At 44.5% G+C, this 12,548-nt stretch overlaps 1 protein-coding gene across 14 annotated transcripts in view; it reads right to left on the bottom strand.

Annotated features, from left to right (window-relative positions):
* The window catches only part of rbfox3a (RNA binding fox-1 homolog 3a), a 553,126-nt gene that overhangs the window by 121,824 nt on the left and 418,754 nt on the right, over positions 1-12,548 (bottom strand). Inside the window, exon 1 of one of the 14 annotated variants that reach the window (XM_008416535.2) lies at positions 11,886-12,453. The exons of the other annotated variants lie outside the window; for them this stretch is intronic. Coding sequence (XP_008414757.1) covers positions 11,886-11,903 — 18 coding nt within the window. The 5' untranslated portion in view covers positions 11,904-12,453. Of the gene's footprint in view, positions 1-11,885; positions 12,454-12,548 lie in introns of those variants that run through there. 14 annotated transcript variants of the gene reach the window in all.

Genomic DNA, 12,548 nt, shown 5'->3' with positions numbered 1-12,548 from the left:
AAAAACTACTCACAGCAGATCACATTACCTGGCTTTTTCACTGAAATAAGCACTGTAATTTATCCTGACCTTTTTAGATTACTATGAATGTGCTGTCTGTGTAATTTTAACTGAAGCTCTCAGCAGCTTTCGCCGGTCTGGAGTCGGTGGCGGTGAAACCCGAGGCGGCGGCCCGCCGATGGGACGCAGCGCCGCCACGATGCCAAACAAATACTGAGAGACATCGGCTCGCATCGAGGAGGAGAACTTTATTCACCTTCAGACGGACGGATGCCTAATAACAGGAGCAGGAGCCTATTTTAGCTGTGACAAGTGTTGCAGGATTAGAATTTCATTCCTAATGAGTTCTCTGGTAACGCTTTAATTCACTACCTATGTGATATCAATTCCATTATAATCTCATTAAGCTATTGCACACCGAGGTGATTTCGAATGAATGTGAGACAGCCAACCGTACGCTCCCCTCTAATTGAGCAATACTTTTTATTCATTATTATTGCCCATTATTAAATTAATGAACTTAATGGACTTATTTTCCAAATTGCAAAGACCCCTGGCAACATGTTTTTTAATTCCATTAGCAGACGCGGCGCGAGGAAGAGGAGGAAAAGAGGAGAACGAGAGATGCATAGGTGTGTGGGCAATTAACCCACTGCTGAGACAGATCATCAGAGGCGCGGGAGTCCGTCCATCCTGTCCTGAGCGTCTGGACCGGAGCGTTCACCTTCACACGCCTCATTGTTAGGGAACACACTCTGTGAAATAAGATCTTTTTCAGCAACCGGAGGCCGCCACGCAAAATTACCCAGAAGATGAAAGCAGCAGATCTGCATAACTGAACGGCTGATCAATACTTCTCAAACTAAAATGGCAAGTCTTGATAAGGTTATTGAATTTTCTTTTTAATTAAAAAGCAAACTACTTGGCTCTCTGTCAAATCCTGCAGGGCGGCTCATGCTGATGAGGAGAGGAGAGGAGAAGGCCGTCCATGTTTATATGTTCATCACTGAGCAGAAAACACAGCCGACGACCGTCTGCACATCATCAATCAGATGAAATTTATCTGCAGCGTCGTGTGTCTCGGGATTAAGCCGTCACAGAAACCCCTCACATCCCAAACGATGACATTCATGTAGATATTAATCCTTATTACGCGTCATTCATCAACGCATCAGATGTAATTTTTCACTCATAGCAGGAATTTATTCTGATGTTTCCCTGAACGTCACTGATGCAGGAAGCATTATGAACATAAACGCTGCATCTGTTGAGCGTGTTTCAAACGTGAGCGGAGAGAAAACCGCGCTCCCCAGATAAACTCGTTCTGGTCCGCCCGGCCACCGAACGCCACAGCGCCGCGTGTCTAACGGGCTTTTAGAGCAGGTCAGAGCGCCGCACAGAGCGGCGGGGCAGAACGGTGTCGCCACAGCTGACCGTCCTCACAGCGCCTGAAGGACCCGGGTAAACAAACAGCAGAGGGCCGGCGCTCTGTGGGGCCCCACCACATCCAGACAACGTCAGCTTCCATTTCCACACCAAGGAAAACAGCCATTGATGAAGAGAGACTGGAATTATTCCAACAGCACTGCAAAAACACAAAACATTACCACCTGGTTCTGGTCGAGTTTCCAGTGTAAACATCTTTTTAATTCACTTCTAGCTTTGAATTTGGGTTAAATTGGGTTGGTTTGGATGCAGAAAAAAAAAATCAATTTCTTCATTTTTTAAAGAGAACTTAGAAAGAAAAGCACCAAATCCTGCCAAGTATTTTTCCAGTGCAAATATGTCAGCAAACCTCGGCTTCTTTGGGACGCCAGCCACATAGAAAACTCATTTATACCATCAACCTGCACATTTAATCATATTTACTTTCAAATTTACTGACATGAAAAAAACCCAGGGCAGATAAAATAGTAAAATATTATTTCAGTGTTTTTTTAAAAACTGAAATTTATAATAAAGACAATAAAAGAAAATTCTTATATGAAATTTTTCATCATCAATAATAAACAATGCAATAAATGCCCACCCATAGTTAACAAGAGTTAACATTTGAAATAAGATAAACTAAAATAGAAGTAACTTTTCAGCACGATGCAAACGGTTCCAGATTCAGCTCTTCCTTCCTTCATTCTGTCAAAAATCATCAGGACAAAAACGACCCGGAAGCTTCCAGAACGTTTTGTTCTGTTTGGATTTTTAACCTACAGTCAACCATCAGATTGCAGTTCTGACTTACGCAACCAGATTGTGTCCAAAAGTGTAAATAAAACAAAACAGTCTGGTTTATTTTGCAAGTTTGTCAGGAAGTTTGATTTCAACAACTCAGAAATAAAAATTCAGATGAATTCCTCTTTAATATGGAGAAGAAGAAGAAGAAGAAGAAAAAGAAGAAGAACTGAGACCTGATGATCAGTTAATATTAACTGCATTGTATTAAAAACATTAAAAATATGCTTTCCATTTAAATTTGTGACTATAGGACATGGAATGACGTCACTTCCTGTTCCTAATTAGATCCCGCCCACACAGGCATAATAATAATTTGTCTGTGAAATTATCTAACATTAAAAAACAAGATTATTTCTTATCAAAGTCCATCTTGTTACTATGACATAAAAAACACCTTTAATTTTAAATCAGATTTTTTTTTTTCCCCCACTGGTGCCATGTGCTTATAGCATTTATGCTAGCAGGTGGAGTTTCTAACAAAATAATACAACTATTAAGCAGTAATTTTAAAAGTTAATAACTAAATTGTAAAATTAAATCTCAAAGTAACTACTGGCTAAATACTGTGTTCAACAGAACCTATATTTTTACTTTAAATAGGCCACTCTCAGCTGCTGAGATGCTAATCCAGAGAGAGGAGAGGAGAAATTCAGCAGAGAAAGATGGCGATGCAACGAGGAGCTGGTGACAGAGCAACTACCAGTCAGAGAGGAAGAGAGAGAGAGAGAGAGAGAGAGAGAGAGAGAGAGAGAGAGAGAGAGAGAGAGAGCAAAGACACTGCAGAAAAGTAGACCCACCACACATTTCACAAAGTCAAGCCAGGATTCAGAAACATGGAGTCAGGTTAGCAGGGACGGTGGAGCAAGTTGCATCATAAAGCTGAGGGCGCGATGGCCCAGCGAGAGCATGTGTTGTTTGCTGAGAGGTTTTCTACTGCATCAGTAATTTAAAACTTTTCAAGGACACTTTTCGATGACGCTAACGTCTGATGGTTAGTTGGGTTAGCAAATCTTTCTTTCTAAAACAATGCTGGTGTTCAATAAGGTTGAATAAGAAAAGCCTGCTTCTGTACATACAGTTTTTTTTTTATTAATTCTTTAGATGAATAGATCTCAGTTTGAAGTATTGCAGTAGTAGGACAGTTTCTGTAAAGACATAACAATTAAGTTGTTATTTTTCCACATTGCCTGTCATTCAGAACAGAGTTGAGGAATCAAACTGGAACGAATTTATTTTCCTGAAAAACGTTAAAAAAAAAACTGATTTATCAAAGTTTAACATCTTTTCAGTAAAATACCTTAAAGATTATATAGGAAATTAAAAGTTTGTCTTCATATTTTGAAATGCAAAATGACTTATAGAATCACCCGCAGGAGATGAACCTCCGGTTAGAAGGAGATCTAAGTTTTATTTGAAGCTGGTCACAAACTCCTGCTCAACTTCAGGCAGAGAGAATCCCTCTGGAGCCGCAGCAGGCCTCAGAGATCCTGCAGGTTATTCCAGGAAAATCACAACAACACAACTTTATACAAACAAGTCGAGCCCTTTAGTACTAATTATACAGATAAAGTCAGAAAAAACTTCTACATTTGAGTGATGAAAACTATTTATCCTCAAATTGGAGTCATTGAATATCTACAAATATTCAAAGTGTACAGAAAACACAAAAGTACTTTCCTGTCTGGTTTCTATGGAAACAAATTTCACTTTATGAGAGAAATAATCTGCAAATGGAGCAAGTACTTTTTCATTAATATTGAGGAATTATTTACTTGTTTGTTATTTAAATTATCTAGAAATGAGCCAAAAAATATTTGGTAAGATTTTGTGTTTTTGCAGTTTACCTCGAAAATTCAGGAATAAAATATTCTGTAAATATTTTTTCTCTGCCTGGTGATACATGAGGTTGAGTTTGATTCAGGATACCAAGTTGTACAAAAAGTCAGCAGAGGACGCTGAGATTTCCAGCTCGAGGAGAAAACGTGAGCCAATGAAAACGGCTGGTTGGGTTGGGCCTCTCAGGCCACCGTCCTGTTATCGTCTCACCTCCACTCATCGCTGCATACAGATATATTTTTGGAATAAAATGACAACCCTGTCACATTACGCCGCATTTTCACTCAGAATTATTCATCCGCCGGAGTTCAGTCGTCTTTACGGGCCGGCCGTTTGAATATTTCTGTTTCTAGTCGCGGCTTAAACAGGAGCTTTGACCAGATCTCCCAGGCGTGGAAACAGACACCGGTAGCTACAAATATACTGTACAGCAGGTTATATAATGATCATGAAAAGTGCATGAGAACCAGCCCGTCTCCCCCCCCCCACCGCCGGCGCCTCCCCCACAAACAAACAGGGAGCATCTCGCTGACAGCAGGATGCTCACAGCCTCTCGCCGCGGCTGCAGCTGACACGGCGAGAGGCCGAGCCTGACATGAGGTGAGATGAAGTGGCGTTTCTCATCATCTGCCCGGCCTGCCGCTGTCTGACCCGGAGGATGGAGGTAGGCCCGGGGCATGGCCTCCGGACCCGGGCAGGGACAGCGACAGGAGCCTCCGCTGAGACTTATAAAGTCCCGGCTACGATTTAGTGGTGAGGCTCAAATTGTGGTGTCCAGTGGCCACAGCCGGCCCGGCTGTCAGCGCCACTCCTATTTGCTTCACTCCTTTTGACACTGCCTCTCGATTAGGGTCATAAATTCCATGAAATCGGTCAATAACCTATAACACTAATGTCACTCTCCTGCCATTAATTTTACAGCCAGAGTGCCACACTGTTTCTTAACCCCCTTTTACGTGACAGCGAGGTTTATACCGGCCGCGATTGATTGAGAAGAGTATATAACAAGCTCTGAATGGAGCCTTCGCACCCGTAAAAATAAACACATATATGAAAACAGGCGAGAGGAAGCCGATTGTTTGGGGGGAAAACTTTGGTTTGAGCTGCAGCTGTAGATCATTTTAATGATAAATATACACGTTTATCTGCGATAAAACAGCCAGGCATGCTTAGCATTTTTACCTGACTGCCATTTTGCAATACAGGATTATTGGTTAATATTTCCATAAATGTCAGGTTTATGTTCATTTTGTTCCCTGGTGGTTAAATTTATCCCTTTAGGTTCGTGTTTTGCAGAGTTTACTCAGTTCTGCTCAGGAAGGAAAACATTTTAAAAAACATTTATTACAGAATCTCAATGCAAAAACACATAATCTTACTTTTTATTTAGTATTTTTGGTTTAGTTTTTAGTGAAAGTATCTTAGTAAAGATGCATTACCATATTTTGAGTAATTATTCCTACAAATTAGATAAAGAAGTACTTGTTCCATTAGAAAATGATTTCACTTTTAAGACGTTTTCCTGTTATAACTGAAATAATCTGCCAGTGGTGAAACGTTTACCTTTTATTCATCGATATAAAGGAATTATTTACTTAAACTCATATTTCTTGCTGAAAATATACTTCTAATTTGGTTTTGTCCTTTTTCAACTGCATTTGCACTAGAAACTAGAAAAAGTGCTTGATAAGATTTTGCAGCGTCGATGCAATTTGTTTTGGAGCAAAACAATAAAAATTATGACTGTAAGATTATTTTAGTTATAAAGGAGTAAAAATTATCTATTTTTCTGCGTATATATTCTCATTAATTAAATTCTGAATTAAATTCTGTTTCCTCAACATTTTATTTGCCCATAAAATCCCTAAAAGCAGTTAAAGCTAAAGCTGCACTGATAAAATGCCACGGTGTGTAAAAACAGCAGCATCAGCGAATCAAACGCACCCTGTGTGTCGGCATTACACCCACCTGACTCCGCCCGCCTTCAGAAAGCCTCCGAATGGAACAACACTTATTTTATTTAGGTTTCATGAAAGATTGGGGCGCTGGTTTTCAATCTAATTTGTCCTCACGCAGCTCCTGCTAATGTATGCTAATGTGTGCAAATGTAAATGCTTGTATGTGGATCGGAGTTCTGCAGGAGCACAGCTGTACATGGAGGCTCAGCCGCGGCTCCGATGAGGTTTTCATTAAGCCAATAGAGGACATGCTTCGTAGCAAAGATGAGTAAAGCAACTAAAACCTTCCACCAACAGAAAACTGGGTTTTAAAATGGTGGGAGCCACATAAATGACATTTGTTGCAGTGAAAGGGAGGCCAGTGGAGGTTTTTCTTATCATGCATGGCAGGTTGCCAGTGGATATGTTGCCGCCTTCTCAAAGGGACCTCTCCTCCAATCTTTCCCGTATGTGAGAGTTGACACTTCGGGGCATATCTATGGCACTAGCGTGTTAGCGATGCACACGCCTTCTGCTGCAACGCGGCCGACGAGGATGAAGGACTGCCATGAGAGACTTCTGCAGCTACTGGCGCAACAGGCCGAGCGCAGGAACGTAAAGCGATGAAGGCTGGAACACATAATTGCCAGGCGTGTGACGCTCCACTACGAAGGAGAGGGAGCTTCTGAAACTGAATCAGCGCTGAGAGAAGCCCTTTCTTCCCTTAGATCAGCTGAATGGGGACATTTTTAGGCCATGACGTCTAAATTGCTCAGAAAACAGTTTTTTGTGTTCCTTGCAGACTGAATGACACGTGCTGTGATCCCATCGTCTCACTGCGAATGTGCAAATGATGCTGTTGCGTATTTTTAGGTTTGAAATTTGGGGCAGAAACGTTTGAACTTTTGCTCCAGTTTCCTCGGCTCTTCCTTTTGTTGGAGAAGCCGTGCTCTTAATATTTAATTTTCTGAGTCATTAGGATGTAAAACGTCTGCTTTGCTTTAGTTTAAACCATTATTCTGCATAATCAAACATCTCGCTGCATGCCACTCGTTCATGCAGGATTGTTCACTCAGTCGGAGGAAAACAGAGCGCTTGCACCTCGCGTTCTGGCAGCCCTCCATCCTTCCCCTCCTCTGGCTGCATCGCTTTGCTGCTTAAACGACGAGGCAACAGTTAATCAGGAAATTTTATTTTCGCCTCCTCTGGACTGCTCCGAGTTGAATTGACATGGAGCCTCAACAGCGGCGAGGCAAAATGGCCGCTCGTAGTAACAGCTCACAAGCCCCTGGACAACCTGAGGCATGGCCATCCAATCCCACATCATTAAGGCTAGAGTCCTTTATTGTGTTGGAGGCATTAAATGGTGCGCTGGCTATAGCCCTGAAGTCACACTCCACTAGGAGAAAACAGCAGAAAAATAACGGCACAGCTGGATAATGACTTTTCCCTGGGAGGCTGACCATGTGTACAAAAGTGCTAATGATAGCAGGTGCAATAAGCGAGCGCAAGGCTTTTACTGCGGCCGGATTTATTTTCCTCTGCTAAACTCACCAGTGATTTCCCCCGTGTAGGTGTCTTTCTGTAGTTTAAGAACACCGACCACCTCCCGCCGCCCCCCGTCCCTCCCTCCTCTCCTCTATCTAATCTCTTTATCAGCTGTGCAGCTAATATCAAAGAGGACTGTGGTGTGAAAATCCTGCAAGTAAGACCTGCTGTCAGAGTCCTAATCACAATTAGCTGGGCTGTAGACCCATTAGCCCCAAGGGGAAGAGACCAAAAGCTGACAGAATTATTGCTGAAGCTACTGATTGCAAATGATCCCGCAGAGAACAAAGGGCGAGGCCCCGCTTCCCAAATCATGAATGGAAATAAACCTCTGCTACCCTCGTGTTTCCCTATGAAAGCATTTCCAATGAACTCAGCATTGCACTTGAAAAATATACAATTTCACAACCCAATGAAGTTGCAAGAATCTCCTTGGTATTAGCGGTTAAGGAGATAACAGGTTTCCTGGATGTAGCGACTCCGCTGCTGCTTCCTCTGCTCGCCTGACGCAACAAAGGCATGTGCACCCTTCCACGTTATAAAACATTCAGCTGGAAGTTAATGACTGATTGCAACAGCCGTTATTCAAGCTCGGAAGAAAAGGAGAGCAACCACTGGCAGACAAAACAACGCCACATGACACCCCCAGAGTGAATCACCTGCAGTGCCAGCCGTTCAAAGGAGCGCCTCGCATTTGATGTTAAGCCCCCGAACGGTTGGGGCCGTCGGAGGTCTGGCCGGCAGATAGAAACGTCTGAAGTTATTACAGCAGTCAGGTAAAGTGTGTGGCGACGTGGTCCTGTAATGGGGGTGGAGAGCCGGCCAGCAGCAGCTAATGAAGGCGTCTCGGGGAGTACTAAAGAGTCTACGTGACACTACTCCTGATTCGCCCGTCTGAGGACACAGATCAATTAATACATTAACAAACCATCGCAAGCACTTCATCTTGCAATATGAAACCGGCGGCCCTGCCGTCCAGAATGGCTGATCAGCTCTGTTCGTTATGAATTCCTGCAAACCTCCACACGGCTCGATGCTGCACATATATGGAGCGTGAAATAAAAGCACACATGAAATCTTCCAGCTCGTCTTGTGAAATACTGTAATGCACCACGCATGACCCAATCACAGCAGCCGGCGCCCTCACCGGTGGCCACAGATAAACCATTTCCACACGTCTGTTACAGTCTTCGCCGATAAATAAAAGCGTTGCATTAATGCAGGCAAAACACATCATGAGAGCAGCCCGCGGCACTCGACCGCGTTGGTTGGGGAAGTCTAACGTAAAGCATTGCCATGCCATATATATCCAGTCTCCCCATTACCACCATCTCTACTCGACAGCAAGGGCCCTGCACTGCTAAATTATTCATCACACTGAGGGGAGGACAGAAGCATGCATGGTTTCTCCACTCCATGCCTCTTCCCCTTTTCTCTCTGTCTCTAATTCAAAGGAACAGCCGGCTGGAGAGAATGATATACAGGCCATCTCTCCATCACTGTGTGGCCATCGCAGGAAACGTCGCCTGCACTTCCTCCAATTACGGCGGTGCAGTGGAGGCAGGAGTTTTCAGGCTGAGCTGAGCCACAGGCCAGACGGTCGCCGCCTCGCCCGCCGTGCATATGTGGAGGGTGGCACCCAGGGGTCCCATGCATAACCCGGGACGTCTTTGTATACACATTCATCTATATCAGTGGGCAACAGGGAAATGTAAGCCAAAGGTAATTGCCCTGGATAAGAACATCTGCTTGGTGAATAAATATTCTAATGAGGGGAGCTTGCAGGTTCCCCAGACTGATGCACGGCTGACAGGCCTCCGGAGGGACTGCAGGTAATGCTCACCACCTGCAGTTCAAACGAGAGGCAGTCGCAACTTCCTCATGGAGCTAAACGCTGGCCGACTAACACACACACACACGCACACACACACACACACACTCCAACACAGCGGATACCAGATGTGGAACAGCAGATCGCTCGCTGATCCCTTCTCTCAAAAGTGATCTTTAAACAGGGAAACATCTCAAATTACACATGAAGCCGCGGGAGAGGACGACCACCTGACTCTCCATCACGGCGTACCGGCTCTGCTGGCGGCGTTTGGCACTACCTCTGCTATACGGTACATTTTGTTCCTTTTGGACCTTCTGCCAGGCTGCTGGGAGGTTCCTGACTCAGGGAGAAGCTTGTTGGGGTCAACAAGAAGCTGAAGGATACCAGCACCAACCTGACCTACCACTGAGTCAGATCTGCAGCGCAAACACTCAGACTTTTGCCTGAAAACTCACTTTAACTCACCTATAACTTGTTTTATTTTAGAAATAAATTCATCTTCTCATGTCTTGACAATGAATCTGCAAAAACTAAACAGATTTGGAAACTGAACTGGAACAAAACAGCATTTATGAAACTTTTTAGCAGTAAATTATCATCTGTCTTAGAATAGCTTTAATATCCCAGAACAGTTTTGTGGTTGAAAATTAAATAAAATAATCAGATATGTTAGGAAACACTGATCAAAACGCTCGCATACATTTGTCTTTTCTTCCAGTTTATGAATAAATATGCAGACAGGAAGCTGAGTGTGACCTCTATAATTTCATTTTCATGTTTTTTTTGTCAGTTCTTTAATAGTTTCGAATAACCGGTCTTGATAATGGAGTCATATTTTTACTGTTTGGAGCGTCTGGTGGAGGTTATTTAGTCCATCGTTTGCCAACACAGAAGGAAACACCTCTCCTCATCTGTTTTCCCAACTACAACAGCAATAACTACAAGTTTCTGGTTTCAAATTGTACAGGGAAGAAACATTTACCGGGTTTCACCAAAGCCTGTGATGGAAAAAGTTACAAGAAAGCAGGAAGCAAGTGAACAAAGTAAGAGTTTTATTTAGCGTGACGCTAATGGAGCCACAGTTAAACATATGCAGAGAGTCGCAGATGCTTCTCCTCTAATGCGATGAGAATAAAGCCACTACAGCGAACGAGGCCCGATGCTCCACTGATGAAGCTGCAGGGCTGTAAACTGTCAGCATCGCTGCTTCGCTCCACTCAGCCCACATCTGTGTGTGGTCATCACTCTGAGTAGCTGGAGGGGGAATTTGTCATGGAACCGGAGGTGGAGAAAGGTGAGTTACATCCCTGCAGCACACCTTCAAAGAGGCCAGGAGACAGTGATGAGCTGCTCTCAATAAGCAACGACACCCAGGAGAGAATCAAAGAGGCCTCAGCCGGAGCGAGGCCTCGCAGCAGCCACACCACGCGTGGGATTATTTTCCTTTAGTTAGGACACCAGCTGGAAGTCATACTCCTTCCCATCACTCCCACAACTTTACAAATGCTTCAAATCTGAGCACCAGACTGTAACTTTTGCCTCAAAGCAGCCTGTCTACCCAGAAATGTGAGCTTTAGATCGATGCCCACTGCATGCATGGCACACTTTACTTATTCATCCTTTGTTTTTCACTTCAACTACAAGAAAATGTTTTAGGTATAAAGTCATTTATAATGGATTCTTGCAGGTGAAATAATCCCCATCCCAAAAAAAGATGTTCTCTCCCCAGAAATCTGAACTCACGATCAATACCTACACACACACACACACACACACACACACACACACACACACACACACACACACACACACACACACACACACACACACACACACACTCCTGCAGGAGACACGTCTATAGCTGCATTTCAGCTCAGATTGTTTACAGTGGAAATGCTGCAAATATTCATTTACTTTTTGTTTCTGTGGAGGTACGAAGTTAGCAAACCAGCGGAGGATTAAAATGATCTGCAGCGAGCGAAGCAGCGAAGGTCTGGGTGGGTGTTGTTGTGGTGAGGAAACAAACCACCGAGGAGACGGAACCGATCTGACTAATCACACATGATCTCAAAGGGAATTAATCAGCAGCTCTGGTTAACAATCCCTAATCAACCTGCGTTTTGATGCCGATTCATTTACGACTCAGACGTATGGGAAGCGAAAACAGCAGCATGTGAGACCCAGATCATGAAACGTCTCCAGAAGACCCCGAGCAGCCGGACGAAGTCAGAAACCAAGCCGGGTCGCTCTGCCATCACTGGAAGTTGAGGAACAAGCCTGGTAAAGGTGTTGGAGCCGCTAATATCCCCGCTCCAACATCCTCCCCCTGAATAAAAGTGACACGTAAACACAGGCCTCCATGGCGTCTCGCTGCAGCACCGGCATCAATAAAACACATGGAAGTGAAAAGCCATCAGCCCGTTGGGAGGCGCAGCATCGCAGACACCAAGCAGCTCGTTGGAGAACAACATCAACCTAAAGGGAGCTCCGGTACTCACCCAAAAGTACATCATCATGTTTGAAGCGGGACAGGTGTGGGCAGGCGAGGGCAGGAGAGTGGGACCGAGCACCGGGACCAGTCCAGCCAGCGTGGGAGTCACGAGGGGTCCGAGTGTTTGGACAGAGCTCTACTGGTCCTTGTTCCACGGAGGCAGCTCTCCTCAACTCTTCAACGAAGCTTGACTTGAGGCTTACCCCCTTCTTCTTCTTCTTCTTCTTCTTCTTGCTCTTCAGTTAATTTTTTAAAGCCCCCTTTCTTCCTCCTCTTCCTCCTCTTCTGAGCCAACACGAGAAAGAAGGAGAAAGCAGACGGGAGAAAGGAAAGAGAGCTGGGGAGGTGTTGTAACCTCTTTTTTCTTTTGACACTCTTCCACTCCACTTGCCTCTCCACACCACTCACTTCGAGACTCTCCCTCCCTCCCTCTCTCTCTCTCTGTGTGTGTCTCTCTCTCTCCCCCCTGTGCCGTCTCTTATTGGTGAATGTGAAATCAGTCGGTACGGCGCCGAGGCTCAACTAGAGCAGCAGGAGCAGCAGCCTGCGCTTGACAGCTGCCTCCAGCGTTCCTCCACCGGAGCCGTGTTGCTCTGCATAGAGGAGTGCGCCGCACAATCCGGGATCCTGCAGACGGTACTGTAAAATTCAGCGTCCCGGGGAGGGAGGG

This window comes from Poecilia reticulata, linkage group LG8 (assembly GCF_000633615.1).
Source record: "Poecilia reticulata strain Guanapo linkage group LG8, Guppy_female_1.0+MT, whole genome shotgun sequence".
In the NCBI taxonomy this organism is placed as follows: domain Eukaryota; kingdom Metazoa; phylum Chordata; class Actinopteri; order Cyprinodontiformes; family Poeciliidae; genus Poecilia; species Poecilia reticulata.
This window is presented reverse-complemented; position numbering and strand designations above follow the sequence as displayed.